Source organism: Sorex fumeus, unplaced genomic scaffold (genome assembly GCF_029834395.1).
Source record: "Sorex fumeus unplaced genomic scaffold, SorFum_2.1 ptg000009l, whole genome shotgun sequence".
NCBI lineage: Eukaryota > Metazoa > Chordata > Mammalia > Eulipotyphla > Soricidae > Sorex > Sorex fumeus.
This window is the reverse complement of record NW_026606066.1, coordinates 13,687,975-13,709,158: the sequence shown is the minus strand read 5'-3', so window position 1 is coordinate 13,709,158 and position 21,184 is coordinate 13,687,975. Positions and strand designations below refer to the sequence as shown.

The 21,184-nt window shown below is 39.5% G+C and overlaps 1 protein-coding gene across 4 annotated transcripts in view; it reads right to left on the bottom strand.

Moving 5' to 3' along the window:
* Window positions 1-11,469: 11,469 nt before the first annotated feature.
* The window catches only part of TANK (TRAF family member associated NFKB activator), a 100,489-nt gene continuing 90,774 nt past the window's right edge, over window positions 11,470-21,184 (bottom strand). For all 4 annotated transcript variants that reach the window (XM_056110219.1, XM_056110217.1, XM_056110218.1 and 1 more), the window contains 2 exons: window positions 15,516-16,117; window positions 11,470-12,208 (listed from right to left, as the gene is read on the bottom strand). In XM_056110219.1, the coding sequence (XP_055966194.1) occupies window positions 12,032-12,208; window positions 15,516-16,117 (779 nt within the window). In that variant the 3' untranslated portion in view covers window positions 11,470-12,031. The remainder of the gene's footprint in view (window positions 12,209-15,515; window positions 16,118-21,184) is intronic.

Sequence of the window (21,184 nt, the reverse complement as noted above, 5' to 3'; positions counted from 1 at the left end):
ACAAACGGTACTCCTGTCAAGGGGAAAAAGAGACAGACAGAAATCAAGACAGAGACAGGCAGCACCCCCAGGATGTGAAGCCTGTTCCTACCGCAAGCTGCAGTGGAACTAGATGATAACATCCAGAACAAAATATCTCTTTTAAGAGAAGGTTAAAACTCTTGCTTTGTGATCTCTGAGTAGAAAAAGAATGATCAATGGGAAGGTCTTAATTTCCCTCTCTTTTGGAATCAAAAATATAAAAGCTTTTTAGTTATTTTTAAACTTATTCTAGTAGAGTCCATTGTTGTGTTCCCTGATTCAGACAAAACTCAGCAAGACAACAAAGACTTAATCTGCAGGAGAGAAGGTAATGAAGAGCAAGTCCTCTCCAGAGGGTAATTAATCCTTAGTCATTTCTCCTAGAAGTCCCAGTTACAGTTAAGGTTAACGTTCAGGTAGCTTCTTTCTATTTTCTTTAAAATTTTTTTAAACATTTTTTTTTTGCAGAATGTTATACTATTAATTGCCAATTTGCATATGTGTGCAGCTGCTGTTTTGGCTCTGAACTCAATCCGATAAGCTTGCTGGAGGTATCGCAGAGCACTTGGCAGCTTTCCTATTTGAAAAGAAAGCCTCTCCCCACTACAGAACAGCTGATCGTCTATCAGCGATAGACCCTGATGGCGTGAATTACAATTACACTACTTTTCACACTAAATCTGGGTGATAGCTACTTGGAAAGAAGTTTCATCATTTTTTACCACAAACTGGAAAAAGAATTACATGGTCATGCTGTGCTTTTAAAGGCAGTTTGGTTCACTTTTGTCTATTTAACACCTAATTCCAAGAAGTCCATAGGCATCCAGAGATCTGAATGGTGCGTAATGAATTCACTGTTTAGATTGAAGAATTTTAAAATCTACCTCAAATTACATTTATTAACAAGGCGACCAGGAAGTGTTAAAGTTGTTAGACGCTTCATTTATTAAATAATTTGTGGGTATTTTCAGTTGTCATATCTAGAGTCATGGGGTTTGCTTATTTTTTTTTTAATTAGCAATCCAAAACAATGCTACTGCAATTTAACAATTCATCACATAATCTTGGGTTCTTCAGTTCAGCTGTTAATGTTAGATAATTCAGATTGTTATTTTGATCTGTTTATAAATGATTTAGGTTGCATTGTGCGAGAGGAGCACAGCAGCAGAGGTGGAAGAGCTTTCTCCTGTTCCTTGCTTTACTCTGGGGTACTCAGGAAGGTTCCCCCCCCAATGCCTTTGGGGAGCCTAGCATCCTGCAGGAGTAAACAAGTGATGGGGACAGGAGACACGAAAACAATTTGATTTATTAACAAAGTTTGGTTCACCTTGTTATTAATTTCTGTTTCCTGACGGCTTGGAAAAGCGAGGGAGAACCTGTTCGCCTAAGAGCGGTTTTTTTCTTTTTAATTTTTAATTTTTATTAGAGTCCTGCAGTTCTCTCCTGTTGTGGGAGGAGGTTAGAAAAATCTCTTTCTAACCTTAGAAAGTCTTTCCTCCTGTCAGAAGACTCGACCAATCACCAGGAAAAGAGAGCACCCACCCTAAACATCCCCTCTTTCTTCTCTCACCTCTCAGATCTTCTCCCCTCCCACGTTGACATTTAAGTTCATGTCTTAAAAAAAAAAGCCCCCCACCCCCACCCAAAACGCAGAACAACAAAACCCCACAAGAGTTCAACCCACCTCAGGCAGCAGAAGTGGCACACACTCATCCTGACGTAGCTAACCTAAGAGAAAAATAGATTTTGTTTTCCTTTTTTAGTCGCTAGCTTTATTAGATTTCTCACTCTCACAGATTATCCGAAGACTACCCATTGATTGATCGCCCGTAGAGCTGCATTTGGTGTAAAGAAAAAACTCACAGCTTTATTGGCTCCCAGGAGACAAAACAAACAGAACAAGATATTCATATTAATGCAAACAATGCAACAACTGAGGGGAAGAATCGCCGGGCTGAAGCTAGGCGCCGGGCGGCGCGGCCCGGGCCGGGGAAGGGCCCGCTCACCCGCGGCCCCGAGCCCCGCTTCGCCGGCCTTCCCGACCCTGGGCGCGGCTCGCGGGGCGGAGGGGCCCCGGGCCCAGGCTCCGGGTCTCCCAGCCGCCGGGGCCCGCGAGCAACAGGCCGGACGGGCGGCCGCCGGGGCCCGGCTGGAGGCCGCCCTCGAGCCAGGCCTCAGCCGCAGGCCCTCGCCTGGCCCCCGCTGCCAGCAGCGCAGGACGCGTCCCTTGGGTACCCCTTCCCTCTCCGCCAGCCTCCAGGGGCCCTTTCCCCACGCTCAGTTTCCCTTGCTGCAGGGGCAGACGTGGGCGTGAAGAATTTCCAGGGGCGCTTCTCAGACCACCTGAGGCAGCGTGGAAGGAGAGGCAAAAGGAGAGCGCCAGGGAACTCTGGAAGGGAGGACGAGATGTGATACGCATTCTCTGGCTTTGAAAAACTCACGCTATAGTGGAGGAGACTACACACACACACACACACACACACACACACACACACACACACACCCCACGCACACGCACACGCACACACAAAACATTGTATCATCGAAAGCAAGGGAAGTGGTACAGATACCAAGTATAGAGGGATATTTAAGAGGCACCAATGTTCCCTGCAGAATCAAAGACAGAAAATTTAAGGCACAAAAAAGATGCCTGTACAGCTCAATCCTTCCCTAAAGAAAACCCACAAAAAGCAAAAAAAAAAAAAAACAAACAAACAAACTAGGGGACTATCACTAAGGTAGGATTGGATTCCATAACTATGTAGTCAATGAGTTAGTTAAAATAGTTTTACCATAAACCATAGAATCTCAATGAAAAAAATAGGGCTACCAAATATTGTACAGGGCGTATTTATACTAAAAGTTATTTGCAGTTTTTCTGAAATGCAAATGACACCGGATGTGCTATATATTTTATTTGCTAAATCTGACAATCACTATAATACTTTATAGATGAAACTTTACTTAGAAACAAGGCTCAATCTCTGAAGGATTTTGATCAGGGTATTCATTTGGGACATTTTTGACGGGACTTTGCCTTGGAAAAGAAATGATTTATCCCCACTGCATACTCTTCAAAATACATCGTAGAAGAAGACATGACTGTATCAACTTGAAAAAAATTTCTGTTTTTAGGGAAAATGGCAATGTCAACCAGGAACTGGACCAGCATTCCTCTCCCAGCTCCACCTGGCTTGGCTCATCTGACCAGCAGAGGCATATCATGGCATTTTTGAAAGTAGTCACCTGTGATCTCCCCATGGCAGGATCATGTGATTCTTCCCCTCCCCCCACTCACTATAGAGTCACATTATGCTTAGGTTTATTTTATAATAAACTAAACTGGGACTTGACAACTTTAAAAAGTGGTAAGGATGCTTTGCCATTTATCAAGGGCTCTAGATTTCATCCAGGCCTCACATTGAAAGGTAAGGTAAAGGTAAACGCCCTCCCGTTGATCATCGATTTGCTCGAGCGGGCCCAGTAACGGCTCTATTGGAGACTTTGATGTTACTGTGTTTGGCATATCGAATACCTCACGGTGAGCTTGCCAGGCTCTAAGACTTTCAAAATACCAGTGAGACCTGGGAAAGATAGTAAAGAGATTAAAAGGGGCTAAGGGATTTTTGTCTTGCAAACAACTGAGCAGGTGGATACTCAGAATCACGTGGCCCTGAATACCTGCAGGAGCAATCCCTGGAGCATAGAGCCAGGGGTAGCCCCCAAGCACCTCTAGTGTGTCCCAGTTACTTCCACAACAAAAAAAAAAGAACCAGTGGGAAATCTAAATAAGTTTTTGTATATTGGTGTGTGTGTGGGCGTGTAAGTCACAAAGCTACTTAGCAGGAAAAAATCTGCTGCATGTATTTCTTCCTGAGGCCTGGTAGAAAGCTTTCTCAAGACAGCTTGCTGACACTTTGGATTCCCAGTGAGCTAGCTGGGTGTCCTTTTAAACCAATGTCTGGAAGTTGTATGAACGCACCCACATAAAATGCCTCTTTATCACCGGCGATTAGTTTTATTTAATAACTGCAAATGGAGATACTATTTATCTAATGAGTGCTGTTCCTGAGTTGATAATATAGCATAAAGACTCCCTGCTGAGCCACAGCCATCTCAGACAAGTGAAGGCCAGCTCTTCCACCAGATTAACTATTTGTTTGAGAGAATATTTTGGTCCAAATCTAATAGTTTTAAAACTACATAGGTTCCCTTCTGGTCAATACGGGCTCACTTTGAAGTTCCCCACTTTCCATAAATATTGCTAAAATTTGGACTAGAATTTAGTCTATTAAAAAGTTGGGGTGCTATCTTTAGATTTAACTCCTTGCTTTAAATGCACAAATTCTGTTTACCTTTTCCCTAACCTTAATTGTGCTTAAATTACAAAAAACACGTTCTAATACTTGCAGTTTCCTCATGGGAGCTAGCTTGAGAAATTCTCATCATTTCTTCTGCTAAGGTGCTTCTTTTTTTCCAGCAGAAATGTCCAGGGACCTGTGTTAAAGTAGTGATAAATTGGTAACCCCCAAATAATAAACTCAATCCCATGACCAGGTAACATTCAGCTCTTTACTCTCTTGGTAGTTTGGCATAATGAGTAACCTCTTAGTATAAAAAAGGTAAAACAAAAGAAGAAACGAATTTCTCATATAATAATTTAATCTTCTTATGAAGCCAAGTACAAAGCCAGCAAAAAGTATATTGTTTTTTGAGGTAAGAGATTAATGTGGGAAAAAGTAGTGGTAGAAAGACAGGAGAAGTTGACTTAGGTTCTATTTGAATGTTTTTTTTTTTTAATTTGAATGATTTTGAATGTTGAGTTTCATTCACTTGGTTGGGACATTTTTTTTTTTACACATAATAAATTTGATTAAGCAATCTTTAACATTTGTTATTTCTAAAACAATTATTCCTTGAGTTAATTAATAAGCAACAGACTATCTTTTATACAATAAATTTTTAAAAACTCATTTTATAGCCCCCCAAAAGAACTATTGACACACCCCAGGTTCCAGGCATTCCAGATTCCAAGAGAATATTCCATATTCAGGCAAGAACATGGGGTTGATATTTCAAGAGAATATTCATGTAAGATTATGGGGGTGGGTCATTATGGGGATTCCAGAACCATGACAAATACTCTGGAATGATATGACTGACTTAAAGCTATACAACCTGTACAGTCAGGGTAAGGAGATTAGATGTTTGAGTCAATTGCATGCAGGTACACAGAAAGAAGAGGATTGTAATAAACTGAAATTTAAAATTATTTAGTAAAAACACAGAATTATCGCTCCAGGCATATTCAGATGTTTGCTGTACTTTACAAGTAGGATTTCATCCTCAAGGAACTCTGAGGCTGAAGAAAGTTGCAACTACTTATGACTAGTTCTAGGAATGACACAAAACACTTGCTTCCTTATATCCTATCAGTGTTATAAGGTGATGTGTCTTTTAATACAAGGCCCTCCTTGAACTGTAAGTTCCAGCAAGCTTTTGCTAAACAGACTTCATTCACATTCTGAATCTGGTTTTTGTCTCACACATACTAAATTTTACAAAACAGAAAGAAACAATAGAGCTTATTAGGAAAAACTTGTTTTGAATAGTAAATTAAGCATAATGGAAATAGGCACATGTTTTAGCACAGTTTCCCCCCTTTTTAACCAATTGAACATTTACATCTTTTTCAAAGTGCTGTGATTTTCCCCCTAAGTCTTAAGCTGGCATCACACACTTTCAATGAGACTTACATCACTTGTATCCACTGAGAGAAATCGTAACTGTGGATTCCAAATGCACAGTCTTTTGAAAAAGAGTTTTAGGCAGTCACCCCTAAATTGTATTAACCAAACCATTGTGGCATTCTGAGAATCCAAAGAACCACCTAATTTCAAAGACAGTGTAAATCAACTGTCAGTGCTGATGGGTTTCAGATTATATTTTGTTCTTGGAGACTGGGGACCTGTATATTCGGCAGTACACCGGACTAGATGTCTTGTTACTGAGAGATGACCCAGGTGGAGGCATCTTCAAAGCCAATATATTTTTCTTATAACTGGTGTCAAATTGATGTATATATTAAAAAATCTTGGAAAATGATCTCAAAAAGGAAGTAACAGCCCAATGAGCCATATGTTCAGGGAACCTAACAGGTTTCCATTGGGACCAAATTTCACTTCACCTTTTTGTCCTTATGTGCAAATAAAACTTATATGTAAATACATCATTAAAACAATCAGACAAAATTGTGAAGTTTATACCAGGAAAAAATTACACTAAACACATAAAAATCAAGTTTTTTAAAGTAAAAAATTGGATTAGATATTAGAAATAACAGAACTGGAGCTGAAGTAAATTTATTTGAATTATGGGTTTACTGCTCAGAAAGTTTGCTTCTAGAGAATTGGTTAATAAAGATTGATGAACAGTTTATAAATTTTTTAATTTGAAGGCTGATAGGCAGCTGAATCTTTATGTTTACATCAATAAATGTAAAGTTACTTTTCTCCTATTAGGTTGCTATTTTAACAGATTCAGAGACTGGGGTATATTTTCCAAATGCCAGATACTACTCTAGCACTGAAAAGACTAATTCATTTAGGGGCAGAGAGGACTGCACAGTGGTTTTCCAGAGTGGAAAAGAGATTATCAGTATTTATACACAATTCTTAATGCAAAAATTTTGAGACTTTATTTGCAAATTTTAAAACATTTTTATTGTTTTAGTAAATCCTAGCAATTCTGTATTCAGCTATTTTATTGACATGCCTAAGTGTCTTCTAAAAGGAAATATGATTCACTCTGTGTATGTGTAGTTTCCTTATGACCAGACTAATGATCATGATATAAAATACCAGTTTACTCAAGTAATTTTTATTTTATGGTTTATGTACTTTCACTATGAAATATTATAAATGGAGAAGTGTAGAGAGAACATGAATGAACCCTCAGGTATGTACAATAGTTACCAACATTTCATATTTCAAATGGACTTTTTTTGTTTTTGGGCCCCACCTGGTGATGCTCAGGGACTACTTCTACTCTGCACTCAGTAATTACTCCTGGCAGGGCCAGGGGACTATATGAGGCAGCAGGGATTATACCTGGGTCAGACTCATTCAAGGCAAATGCTCTACCCACTGTACTATAGCTCTGGCCCCTCAAGTGAACTTTTTTTTTTCTTTTTGGGTCACACCTGGCGATGCTCTCAGGAGTTACTCCTAGAGGTGCTCAGGGAACCATATGGGATGCTGGGAATCGAACCCGGGTCGGTCGCATGCAAGGAAAATGCCCTACCCACTATGCTATCTCTCCAGCCCCTCAAATGAACTTTTAATTAATTAATCAATTAATTGTTTTGGGGCCACACCTGGCAATGCTCAGGGCTTACTCTTACCCTGGGGTCACTCCTGGCTTGGGGGACCATATGGCTGTGTACAAGGCAAGTACCTACCCACTGTATTTTGCTCTGGCCCCTCACATAAACTTTTAAAATGAACAATCGTATGTGTAAAGTTATGTGGAGGTAAAGGTCAGCCAGTCTCCCCCCCCCCCCCCCCACATCCAATTTTACTGCACGGATTATTTTCAGCTGAATTCCTTTTCTACACATGAGAAGTAGCACTGTGTTAATTTAGACACCTGATTAGCTAAAAAGCTTGGAACATGTTAGTGGGAACTATGTTCTCAAGCAGTCCAAATTTCCACCAGTTCTCTGTAGCTGTGTCCTGTTGAACCTACTTAAGCCTGCATGGTGTCAAGGTTCCAAATCTGTAATTGTATTAGTATAGGACTAAAGTGTATATTAATCAACAGCTTTAAGAGCAAAAACCAGCTTTTAAATTAAAAAAGTGCCAGAAATTGCCTCAAAAACCTTGAGGTCCAGGGCCTGCCTCAACAACCTTTTCAGCAGAGGCTCAGGTCTGGTGAGGCCTTGCTGATCTGATCACTGAGGACCAGGCTAGGCCTTGCTGATCGGATCGCTGAGGACCAGGCTGGAGGGCCGGGAGCCCCAGATATACGGTCTGGCTTGGGGCCTTCAGGTCTCAGTGGGTCAGAGTGTCAGACTGGTTTCAGGATTTATTTTGGAGGTTCTGATGGTCCTTAGATTAGTTTGGGGTAGGGAGGTCAAGTCTTCAAAGTACCACTAGGGCCAAGGGCCTTTGTCTTCCATTCAGGGCGCCTCTCTTCCAGTCCAGGGAGCGTGGGCTTGGTGGGGAGAGGAAGGTGTCGGTGCACCCGCTGAGGGTTGACCTCACCAGCTACAGGGCCCGGGGCAGCTCTGCAGGTCATTTAGGAGACAAGGGGTAGCAGTAGCGCTAGGCCGGGCCTTCCCATCCAGAGGCCTCCTCTTCGGCATCGACTGTCTCCCCACCTCTGGCCGGCCGTGTGTCCTTCACCCTCTCTGAATTCACGTCGCCGCCCCGACGTGTTCCGTTGAGCAATGGAAAGCCAGGCGAGCGCGAAGGTGCAGGCTTCTCACCTCTCCTCCAGGACGTGTGCCCCAGCACCGGGGTCCTGGCCCGCCTCTCCGGGAGGCGCCCGTGGAGTGGGCGCTGGGCTCAGGCCGAGGCTGCCTCGCACCATGTGGCGTCGCCGGCGGCGCGCGTGCGGCCGGGCCAGCGGAGGGGGCCCGGGGGAGCCTGGGCAGGGGCGCGCGAGCCTCGAGGGACGCGGCGGCGGCGGCGGGGCTCCACTTGCCAGCGGCGGGCAGGACGCGCGGGAAAGCGAGGGATCAGGAAGCGGGTGGCGGCGGCGGGCCCGCTGGAAAGGAGGGAGCGCCGCAGGCGGGAGGAGGGAGCGCGGAGGAGGGAGGCCGGGAGGAAGGAGGGAGCGCGGCAGGCAGGCGGAGGGAGGGCTGATTAGCATGCAGCAGCGCTCGCGCGCCCGGCTCCATTGTTTTAACACCTCCCCTCTCCTCCGCGCCAATCTGTCACCGTTCAGCAGGCGAACGCTGCTGCCTCAAATGCTGCTCTTCTCAAATGAGACGGATAATTAGTTGCCCCGCACGAATGCCGCACTCTTCTCACCCCTGATTGCTATCACCTTCTTGCTCCTGGCAGTTTTGACACCTCGTAATCAGCCTGCTGCTTTTCTCTTTTCTTCCCGACTTCTGCTTCCCTCCCCCCCTTCTTCCTCGTTTATTTATTTATTATTATTATTTTAAATGCAATCCTGGTTCCTATTTGGACGAGGCCTCTTCCGAGTTAACCTTGAACGTATACATGTGTACATATATATGTATGTGTGTATGTATATATGTATATGTAAAATCCCGCGTATATGCGTGAGTTGGAGGCGGGCTTGCAGTTTTGCAGGGAAACGCTACTTCTACGCGGAGAGAATTCTTTTCTCCCAAAGATATTTTGGGGAAGGGAGGAGTAGGGGAGAGAGAGGGGCGGGAGGGGAGAGTTGGGGAGACCTCAATTAATGCTTTAAAGATCTCTTAGAAATTAACAAACTGGGGAGTCTCGGAATCTGCTGTCAGAAGCCTGTTTTTCCCCTCTCTCCTCTAACAAGCACTGACAGTCTAATTACTGTGGCTACAAGCAGCTGTCGAGGCAGCAGCCGGTAGAGAAGGCACTGCAGGCTGAGCGGCCCGGCCGGCCCCTGCGCCCAGCCCATCCGCCCAGGGCCCGCCCGACCAGACGAGGCCGGAGACACGGGCCAGGCGCCGCGCCACACGGCACCCAAGATCTCAGAGAGCAGAAGGCGGGCCCACCAGCCACGGGCACGCTTATCGTTTCGTATTTATAAAGTCTTTACCTTGAAGGTTAAAAGATGTGAAGAAAAAAGGAGGGGACGTGGGGGAGTGGGAAGAACATCTCCTGAGCCTCCATCCACCCCTTATCTACCTCCTCGAGCTCCTGCACCCCCCCCCCCCACCCCCCGTGTTGGTAAAATAACCACGCAACCCGGGCTGAGGGGGCGGGGTGAGCCAGGCTGGAGTGTAAGAAAGCAGATGTCCCCGCTGGCAGCAGCCTCAGCCTCCGGGGAAAGCTGCACGGGGGGGCTGTGGGGGGCCCTCCCGAGGACATTCACCTCCCACATCTCAGGCATCCCGCTCACAACTGCCTTGCCTCGGCGGGGGTGGTTTTTTCAGACTCAGCGTTTCGCGTGTGCAGCTTTTTTACCTGGGAGCTGTTCTTAACCCGGCCACGCTTAGCAGATGCCAAGCTGCAGCCCCTGCACGACTCAGAATTAAGAGGTAGAGGGAGAGACCTGGCAGGTGCCCACCCCACCTTTCAAATGACCGCGAACGCCACCTCTGCCAGGGCTGGACAGGAGTAGGTTCTCCATGCTGCCACTTCAGGGACACGAGGGGCTTTTGTCCCTTGGAAGTTGGAGCTTAGGGTAGCACTGGAGCCCCACAAGAGAACATTTGAGATCTGAGTACCTGGCTCTTACTAAAAGAGGTGCAAATGGGAAATGAGTGGATTAGACAAGGGGCTTTCCTAGCACTAACTTCCTTTGGTTGTTGATAGAGTTGCTAGAGGGTCTCTCTCTTCTGGAAGAAAGGTGTAGAAGAAACCCCTATGAGAAGATATACTGTATCTGGTACTCGCTGGGAAGTTTTTATTTGTGTGTGTGTGTGTGTGTGTGTGTGTGTGTGGTGGTGGTGGTGGGGTGTTATGTGACAGAGGAGGTTGGGGAGGCAGGAGGTAGGGGGGAAGGGAAGAGACTCAGTTAATTGTCTAGGCATTTCCAATGAGCCCCAGTGGCAATGAAAGATATACATGCCTCAGAACCCTTCACAGTGAATGCCTAATAATCTTATGTCACCTAGGTGAGGAAGATGTCAATGTGATGTGCTCCGCATCCTGAGAAGTCGATGTACCATGTTCATTCTTCTACAAGTCAAGGCTCTGAACTGTAGCTCTGAGGCCTTCTCAAATTTCCCATCAGAAAACCTTGCAGCTTTCTAAAACTGCAAGCTCCAGAGAAGGCTTAAATTTGTTTTGAGAGTTGCAAATCAATGTTTACTTCATAAAAGGGGAGTTATGACTCATTTTTTAAAATCAGGGGAAAGCAAAACGTAAATGGCTAGAATTACAGGGGACAAAAATGAAAAAGAATATTCAATTTAAATAAAATTTGGTATTCTCTCAATTATCTTCCAGTGACTACCAACTAGGTTGCTAAGAACAAATTTCTCAAGAATGCCAACATTTCTAGTATAAATATGGATAGTTTTTTTTTCAACTTTAATTTTGCTTCTAATAAATACAAACATGTTTCTTTGGCAAGTATGATTTCAAAAATAACTAAAAAATTAAGAATGATCCATTCCTTGCAATGGAGTATCACCCAATCTGGTATTATTATTCCACCAAATAACTGGAAAGAAAACACAAATTTTAAGAACTTTCCCCAGTTATGATTTCCTTTTTTAAAAATGACTAAGAAAAAAAACACAATGCTCACAACATAAGTAACTTTTAATATTTTAACTCATCCCAAAGTTATGTACATATTAAAAGTGAAAAATATGTGTATCATTAAAAAAATAGCCTAAAGTATTAAACAATTCTACTAGTAATTTAATCACTGGGCAACAAATATCCTAGGTTGGGTTAAGATATTTTGTCTGCTCTTCTCCATTAGGCTAGTTCATTAAAAAAAGAAGTATTACCTGTAGCATAAATAATTTTCTAAATGAAAACAAATGTAGAAATCCCTATAAACATTTTTCATTAATGAATTCAATAGATCTAACTAGAAATCTAAGCACTAAGCTTAGATACATGAAATAAATAAAAATTATGATTATATAACTTTATAAACCACAAATCATTTTGAATTATGGTAATAAAAAATATTAACATGAATAGAATGAATTATAGTTCTGTACAAAGTATATTTCAAAAGAAAGTTATAAGTCTAGATACAGTTATTCAAATACCTGTGACACTAGATTTTTTAAATGATATTTAACGTTTGTAATGCTGCATTTCAAACTCAAAATCATCATATAGAACCTGTTACGTCTGTTCTCAAATGTCTTTTAAGCCTCCCCATTAAAGTGTGTATTAAGATGCCGGAGGAAATCTGCCCTGGCTGTAATAGATGGTGGGAAAACTGCTTGACAGAATTCACAGTGTCGAGGTATATCCAGTTCTGAGGCTGTGCCATTTAATACAAATAAGTCACTGTCTTCATTAGGAAAGGGTTTCCAAACAGGCTGCAAGAAAAAAGGTAAATAAAAACATCTTTTGTTATTTGCATGTAAAAATCAACCTGCACATTTCAAATTCAATTTTTAAACTAGATTATATGCGAATATATGAAATTCCTTAATTTGAAAGCAAATTGCCTTTCCACTTAGGAGGACATGCCTTTCTCTCTTACATAAAAGGCACAAATAACCTTTATTAAAAGCCACTTAAAATACACATTCATGTTCTTTTACCTTTATATATTTAAGAATCGGTTTTAATACCTGAAGATTTTAATATCTGTTATCATAATGGCAGTAGTATTGGAACAATTAAAAAGTTTTAAAAATTCAGTTTTTGTTAAATTTAAAATAAAAACTTCCAATCATAAGACCTTATACTCAGAGTATGAAACAGGATAAGTATAAGCATTTTAATTATGTAATCCCAATTTTACCATTTAAATATATAATATACAATGAATAAATTATATAGGAATAAAATTTATTTAGCAGAACTGGGATCAAACCCAGGGCCTCATGCATACATTTTATGCCCACTTTATGCTGGGCCACATCCCTGGCATTTTGATTTTTAAAAGATAATTTTTCTCTTTTTAAAGTACTCAATTTCTATTGACCATTTTTTAAAAAAAAAAAATCCCAAGTACTTAATCATCCAACAAGATCGAACATTGAACACAAGCTTTTGACTTATTTTGCTGCTGCTGTTTATTGCTTTGTCTGACCTGATAAAATGAAATCAGTCAATAGCTGTCTAATTAGTATATTATGGAAAATCACAATACAGTAGCAGACCTACCTCTATCATGAGCAGCAAAAAAAAAAATACCTTTAAATAACTGTATTTATTTAAAAAACACAAACACATCCAAAACAGCAAGAAATACATTTAATACAAATGCTCAATAAATGTTCACTACTTACAATGTTTTATTTTACTGAAATGTTGTGAGCAAATTCTTTAAATTTACTTTCCTACTCTGACATAGTCAATTTAAAGATACTTTTTTGTACTGCCATTACTAATATACTCATAAAAGTAACAGCACAGTCTCATACCTGAAAGTGTTAGTTTTCATTCCTTTCTTTCATTTTAGTTAACCAATCTTTTACATAAAAGGTGTATTACTAATTCAAGTACTAAGTTTCAGGACATCGCTGTCTTATGAACATTATACTAGACAGCTGTGTACAGTGGATATAAATAAAGTCTTGTCTAGGTAATAAGATGGTATCTCCTTAATCAGTTCAGAAAGCTTTGATAACACTGGCTCAACTTTCTTTTGTGAACAGGCAGTATTCCTATCATGAATTAATATTACTACTACTTAAAAAATATTTTAAAATCTTGGGTAAAATACTTTTTAGAGAACTATTTGTTTTGATGAAAATAATATAAGTAAAAATTTAGATAATTAAATTTAAACTGTACTGTCTGTAGGTTATCAAAAAGTACATTCATTAACATGTACCACTCTAATGCAAGTGAATACAAAAATAATATTCTGATGTTCAAAATAATTCTTATTAAGATCTGTACAACAGTAAAACACAGAAACAACTTAGATTCTAAATTTGGTGAGTCAATATTCTGCTAATTTATCTTCAATGTTCACATTTATTCTAGATTGTAGGAGATATTAGTTAAGGTTTGATCTCTTCATAGAATTCAGTTAGGTTCCCAGTCACTGACTCAGCAAAAACAGGATGGAAAAATTGACAAGGAGCAAAAGTAAGCAAATATACTATAAGATTTTATTGATAGCTGAATGTACTATAAAGGGAGAGATGATTAATAATGACTGATATGAAGCAAAAGTCTGAAATAAGTAATAAAATTTTTACTTCTCTGTAACTCAAGTATTTTGTATTTATCAGACTTGCTTTATTAATACAATTGTTTTTTTAAGAATTCGTCTTAAGAAATATTTTCCAATCTTGAACTGTAACATGGCCTTCAAAACAAACTAATTTCTTTGCTTTTTCTGCCAAAATATCAATTATCTAACCTTATGCCCCATGTCTTGTGACAGCTCAACACCAATTCTTCTGCATTTTTTAAGCTGAATACTTTTCCATCAAGTTGTAATCACATACCAGCTGTTTCCCTTGCTGTAGCATAGAAAGCAAATGCACAATGCAGGGTGCCATCTACTGAAACATGAATGCACAGACTAACTAGTAAAAGAACATGCAAGAGATGTAATGGAGAAAAAAGTAACAAGCATTAGAACTGATGCACTTCACAGCTCCCCAGGAATTCTACTTGTAATAAATGAAATTGTTTAATTTGTTTCATTTCGTGGTAACTATAACTGAGACTATGATGTGAAATAAGGTACAATGAGATCATAAGTGAGTTTATAATTAAAGCTTATTGTCAGAGGTGCCTAGTTTTCTCCATTACTAAATTATACCACAGCTTGACTACTGCCTCCTTAGCATGCTTAGTATGTTCTAGTATCCTTAATTTAAAAGTCTACAACTTAGAACAGTACTTAGAAAACCAACAAGTTGCTGGCTTTTAAATCTCAAGAGAAAAAGAAATCAAATATAAGTCATAGAAGACATTTACATCAATCTGTATTTTTCATAAGCTTCTGTTTATTCTAACAATGACATAATTTTTTTGCATGTAGACATTATTTTAAATAACTATAAGAAACATTTTGTGATAAAACCTGAATAAAAGGGGCCACAGCAGTTGATAGAAAGGCTGCAGTTATTCGGCTTTATAAACATGAATGTATTTGATTAAAAATATCACACATATGTAGAAACTATTTTAAAAATACACTGGTTGCATGTTTAGTTCCTGATTAAAACAAACAAACATCTATGTAATGTGTAATTAAGAATGTGATGGAAAATACTAATTGAAAGACAGTTCACATATTCTGATAAAAAGGATGTAGGATGTGATTTACTCATGAAAAATCAGTCTTGTAAAAAAACTTTTTCATATAAACTGCCGTTTTACAGTATTAAATTTTACAAAGAATCCTATTGTATACTGATGCTGATTAAAAAAGCTTTATGTAACAAGTATTTGATATTGATAAGGCTTATATATAGCTTAAAAAATACCAAAAATTTTAAAGTACTTTATAATAGAGCTTTACTGATACTTATAAACTATCTTCTGTAATTTTCTATTATTCTAAGGCTTGGATTTCTTATTGAATGCCTAAACTTTGGCTAGTTATTAAGTTTAAAAAGGATGTTTGATAACCTGAAAGAGAAGCATATCAGTGGATGCATGGCAAATGTGTGTTCACACATAATATATTTGCTAATGCAAAACAGTTACCTGCTGTGGTCCTCGGATAGCTTTTCCTGGGGAATCAAGTGAAGGAAAAGAAGCACTAGATGGGTCCTGAAGTGGGAATGTATTTATATATAATGCATTATGGTCTCCAGGTGGCAAACACAGAGCTCTATCCGGAGTTGTCCTGATGCAAGTGTTTACAAGATTGGGTGGTTTTGTTTTGTCAGTTGTTTTAAGGTTTCTTATTGCTGAAGCTATGGGGTCAATTCCCGGAATTTTAAATAAAGTTTCTTCTGTTTTAACAAAGTTTCTGGGGTTGTCTCTGAGCTCCACATTAAATTTATCCTGGCATGCTGCCTCGGATGTGGCAGGAACAAGGGCGGATGTGGCAGGAACAAGGATGTTGTGTCTTTCTGGAGTGCTATGTAAGAAAGCAGATTCATTGTCCATAGGTGGAAACTTGACATTGAATTTCGAAAGTGATTCAAAAGAGGTTTCTTCCTCATCTCCACCTAGTCCTCTTGGTGTGACAGATGTGATACATGGTGCACCTCTATTTATATCATCTTTAGCCTGGGGCTTAAACAGCGCTTCTTGTTTATCTGTTTTATCAGTACACTGTATAGGCACAGAGCACTGTGTTTCTGCAGGGAAAAGAACACAAAAGGAAAACAGTCACATTCAATCATTCTTAAAAATCTGAATGTTCAATCAGTTTTGGAAAGTAATTTTTTTTCTATTTTTATAGCAACTGAAAACAAGTGGGATTTTTAATATTTATTATCATTTTACACAGGAATATTTGTAGTCTCCTGGGGTGAAATGGAACACAGCTTATTAGTCACAATTTAACTACTTTGCCTGTTCCTAGGTCTTCTGCTGTATGCTTTGCATCTTGTTCACAGTTATACTGTTCTACACTTAAAAACATTTGCTTGTAGTGTATACATTTAAACATTTTGTCAGTAATGGAAGCTGCAACTGTGAGCTTGCTTAGACAAATAAGTTGTTAAATGGAATATATATGTATATATATATATTATATAACAGGTTACAAATCTATGAGTTGGGTTATTTATTTCCCCTAATAACATTATGTGACAAAATAAATCAAATTAGCAACTGTCTACTCTCAATAACTCATGATGTCAGGGAGAGGTGGTGGTGGGGCTGGGGTTGGGGTTGGGGAAAAAGGAAACACTGGTGGCACAGAAGGAAGAAAATTTGGGATGAATATTTAGAAAAACTGAATGAATTTATGATTTTCTCATCTTATACAGAAATATTTTCAAAAAGGCCTCTCAAGATAATAGATAGATACTGAGCCTCCACAGCCCCATTATATAGAAACCACTTACACAAAGAATTCAGCTCTCTAGATTACAGGGAAAAGACGAAGAGTCCAAAATAGAGCCATAAGGCTCATACATACAAATGTGACATTTTCTGATTCTTATTTCAGATTTATTATGGATAAGCCTAATACTTCCCTAGCTCAGTGTTAGTTAGAAGCAGAAAAGTAGAAGACAAATATGAGATGTAGAAGGCAGACAAGATCAGAGAAGCAGCAGGAGCTGAAAAACCTTGAGACAAGAAAAACAAGAAAAGCAGTTGTAAACACTCCAACACTTCAATTTAACATAAGGCTGACAAAGGTTATATTTCTAATAATAATAATAATTTAAAAAGACACTAAAAAAAAAAAAGAAAAAGAAAAGAGACCCCCCGCCCAAAAAAACGAGTTCCATCAAAACAGCCAAAACACCCTTCATGTTGATGATTCCGAGACATCAGAAAAAGTTCAATCATATTCCACAATGTTACTTCAAAAAGTCAGGGAATATGGTAGTATGTGCATTTTTGTTAAATGGTGAAAAAGCATCAATTCCCTCAGAACTTTGAAGAAGTAGTTATCAATGAAGTTTTATATTCACAAACAGAAACTTTACATATGATGGATACAGTGAACATTTGAGAGTATTCTGTACAGTGAGTGTTTAGGTTAGTAGGTATTTAACAAATGACAGCTCCTTTCCCTTCTGACCTATGTAGTCCCTGTTACCTTTTTATCATTGCCACAGCACATTTCAACACAATTTTTTGTCTCTGTTTTCTGGTTTTTGGGCCATACCTGGTGGTGCTCAGGGCTTTCTCCTGGTTCCATGCTTAGCAATCACTCTTGGCAATGCTTAGGGGACCATATATGGTGCCAGGGATTGAGCAGGGGTCAGCCAAGTAGAAGGTGAAGTGTCTTAACCTTCCTGGGACTCTATCTTTCCTGTGCCAGGATAATTTCTTTTTGGACATAACTGTAGCATTGTGCAACTAACTGTGCACAGTACTGGAAGCAGCAGGCATAAAAATTAAGTGGGCTCACCCTATTATATACCTACTGCCATTTAAAAAAAATTTATTTTTATTACCTATCATCTTCTCTTCACCGTTTTGTTTCGAGGCCAACTCCAGAGGTGCTTGGGAGACCATCTGGTATGGTTGCTGGGGACGAAATCTACGCCTCCTGTACAAAGACCACATAGTCCAACCCTTTGAGCTATGTCTCTTATATCGTCTTCTCTTACTGGATTATTACAAGTCTTTGAACTGTTTTCTTACTTTGTGTTTTTGGGATCACACGTGGTAATGCGCAGGGTCTATTCCTGGTTTTGTGCTTGGGGAACCATATGCAGTGCTGTGGATTGAATTGGGTCAGCCACATGCAAAGCAAACACCTTAAGCCCTGAGCTATCTCTCTGTCCCCTGAACTGTTTCTGCTATTACATTTATCTCAGGTCCAGTGCATTCCTTACTCATTTAGTTCTTGTTACCCAATCATTTAGTTCTTCTCAAGTATAAATTTTGTCATCTCAAGTTTAAATTTTGTCATCTTACCTTGCTTACACCCTCCAAGGTCCTCAAGTCCTCAGAAAAGAATACACAATTGTTCAAGATTTGACCCAGGTCACCATTCCACGCTCTCCTCTTTCAACATACCTGTTTCAACCCTGACGGCAGCTATAAAAATCTTTATATGGTTCTGCAAAATAGCTAGGATCTCATCTTTGGACCTTTGGACATATTCTACAGACTACCCAAAATGTCCCTTTCCACTCCTCTTTGGGTAATTTATTTTGTTTTCCATCTCTTGCTTTGACATTCGTTTTTCTGGCTCCCCAAGACCAGTTCAGGCAGGGCACTTGCACGCTTAGAAAACAAAACACTCTCACTATACTTATTGGAAACCGATCCTTCTTCAGTTAAAGTAGGTCTCTTGGGGGCAAGAGCAATAATATGTTGGGTACAGTATTTGCCTTGCATGTGAATAATCTGGGTTTGATTCACAGCACCTCATCTGGTCCTCTGAGCCCTGTCATGAGTGATCCCCAAGCAGAGCCAGGAGCAAGTCCTGGTTACTGCCAGGGATGGCCTCCCATCTTTTTCTGAATCTCCTTCCACCCAACTTGGTTGCTGTTGTACTGAATGGGGATACACACATGTGGCTGTGGTGCTTATAGAGGGTTGCACATCAGGTTGTGGTGCTGCACACCCAGCAAACTCCTCTTTAAGGTTTGCACTCCTTTACTTGTGGTATCTGCCAGTGTTCACAGGGGCACACACGTTCTGGTTGTGGTGCTTGCTGGGGGTCTCTGTGTTATTTACCAGGACATATTCCTTGCCCATGACACTTGCACATTTTTAAAATTTTTTTCTATGTTTGCTAGGAGTTGTATCCTTTTCTATGGAGCCTATACATATGTTCCAGTGGCTAGAATCGTTTGTGGTGCCAGGGATCACTAATAGTATAGTCAAGCTCAGTGCATGTGGCACATCAGGGATTTAACCTTGCAAATATTTTAAGATATTTGCCAGTGAAAGGAGGTCTATGCCCCTGACCTACTCCTCTGGGTCCTAAAGTAACTTTCTTGAGGCCCTAAGCTATACTTTGTTTTTGACTGACTTCAGTATCTTGCCCTTACCTAGCATTTAGGATTCCTCAATAAATGCTTTCTTCATAAATCTGTATCCTCTTCCCCACAGAGCCTGTAGTATAATAATCTATATTTACCAGCTATTTTGTGACTCAAAGTAATATAGTAATTGAGTTCAAGCTTAACTGTTTAGCAGAATTGTTTTTTTTGGTACTTTTGATGCTGTTAATGTCTGCAAGCCCTCAAATAATCATCCTGGTAACTTAACTGAACCTTAGTTGGCCTTGTGCAATATTAACCATCCTAACCACCCACTGTATTCTCTTTGGTCTAAGTAGTTCCTTTATAGGTAACACTTGCTAAGCAAATCAGGAAAACAAACTGTTGAGGTAACCAAACTGTATTATACATGAGAAAGAAGCACTTATCAAAATGATCTTCTCACAGAGAACAAGATGAACACTGAAAAATCTGCTAATAAGTATTACTACTAACATTAGGTCTTTACGTGCTATGCATTGTTATAACTGTATGTTCATTAATTCATTTAATACTCAAAATAATCCTGTGATAAGCATTATGTTATCAATGCTTTACATGTGAAAAGTTGAAGTTAATTTCAAGGCTCTACAGCTTATGAATGAGTTGCAGATCTGGCAATGGAACCTTGGCAGCTTAACTCCAGAGTTAGTGCTCTGAACCATTATGTTCAACTGAACATCCTGGTTTCTATACATAGAGAAGTCCCCAACTGACAGAGACGTGCTCTGAATTTCTTTTCTAAGTAGCTGATCTATTCCTCTTGTAAAGAAAACATGAAAAAACCAAAGAGTTGTAATAAAATATTTTCTTTTTGTATACTTAGCTGGCATACCTCAACTACATTAAAAAATCTTCTGAATTAATCTGCTCACTGAGAGTTATTAGCTATAAAATTAAAAAAAATTCAAACCTAAGATTTCTAATGCCACTAGAAATATAAACTCAGTAAACTAAAAACACAAATGAGGTTCAAGAAAACACTTGTAATTTAAACACTATTGAGAAATACGATCAGGTGAGTAAATTATTTTTCTCTTTTGTTTCTTTCAAGAACTCCTTTTCTTGGGGGATTTGGGAAGAGTTTGGGTCACACCCAGTAGTGTTTAGTGCTTACTCCTACTGGGGCCTATGGACCACCACCAGTGGTATTGGGGATTGAGTTTGGGTTAAGCTATGTGTAAGGCAAACATCCTACTCACTGTACTATTTCTCTGGCTCCAAGAACACTTATTTTAAGCAAGGAAAAAGTAAAATGAGAAAAACCATAGATTTTTAAATTTTAAGTACAGATTACCCATTTAGAGTATTTCTTAATTAGTAGGCTTAATGATAAAAGAAAAAGATCTTATGATTGTAACATTTACTCATATATTTTGGGCTTGAATTGCCACTAAAACAGGGCTTTATGGACCAAATAGTATTTTTTATGAATTCAATTTGCTCAAACATACATTTTGAATATTTATCTTCTCTCAAGAATGTTGCCATATGTGGATGAGAAGGAAAACGTAATAAAAGAGAAACAATTCTACTAACTCAACAATTTTTATGAGTTACATATTTAAAAGCAGCCTCAAATCTAAACAAAAAGTAAAAGTAATAAAATCTATTTTATGGATATACTATGCAAATCACACATGAAATAGTTTAGTGTGTTATACACCCAAAACCCTGAATAGGTATTTTTTTCCAACATACTCCCCCCCCCCCCCTTTTTGTCAGAAGTTTGGTATTCTGGTTTCT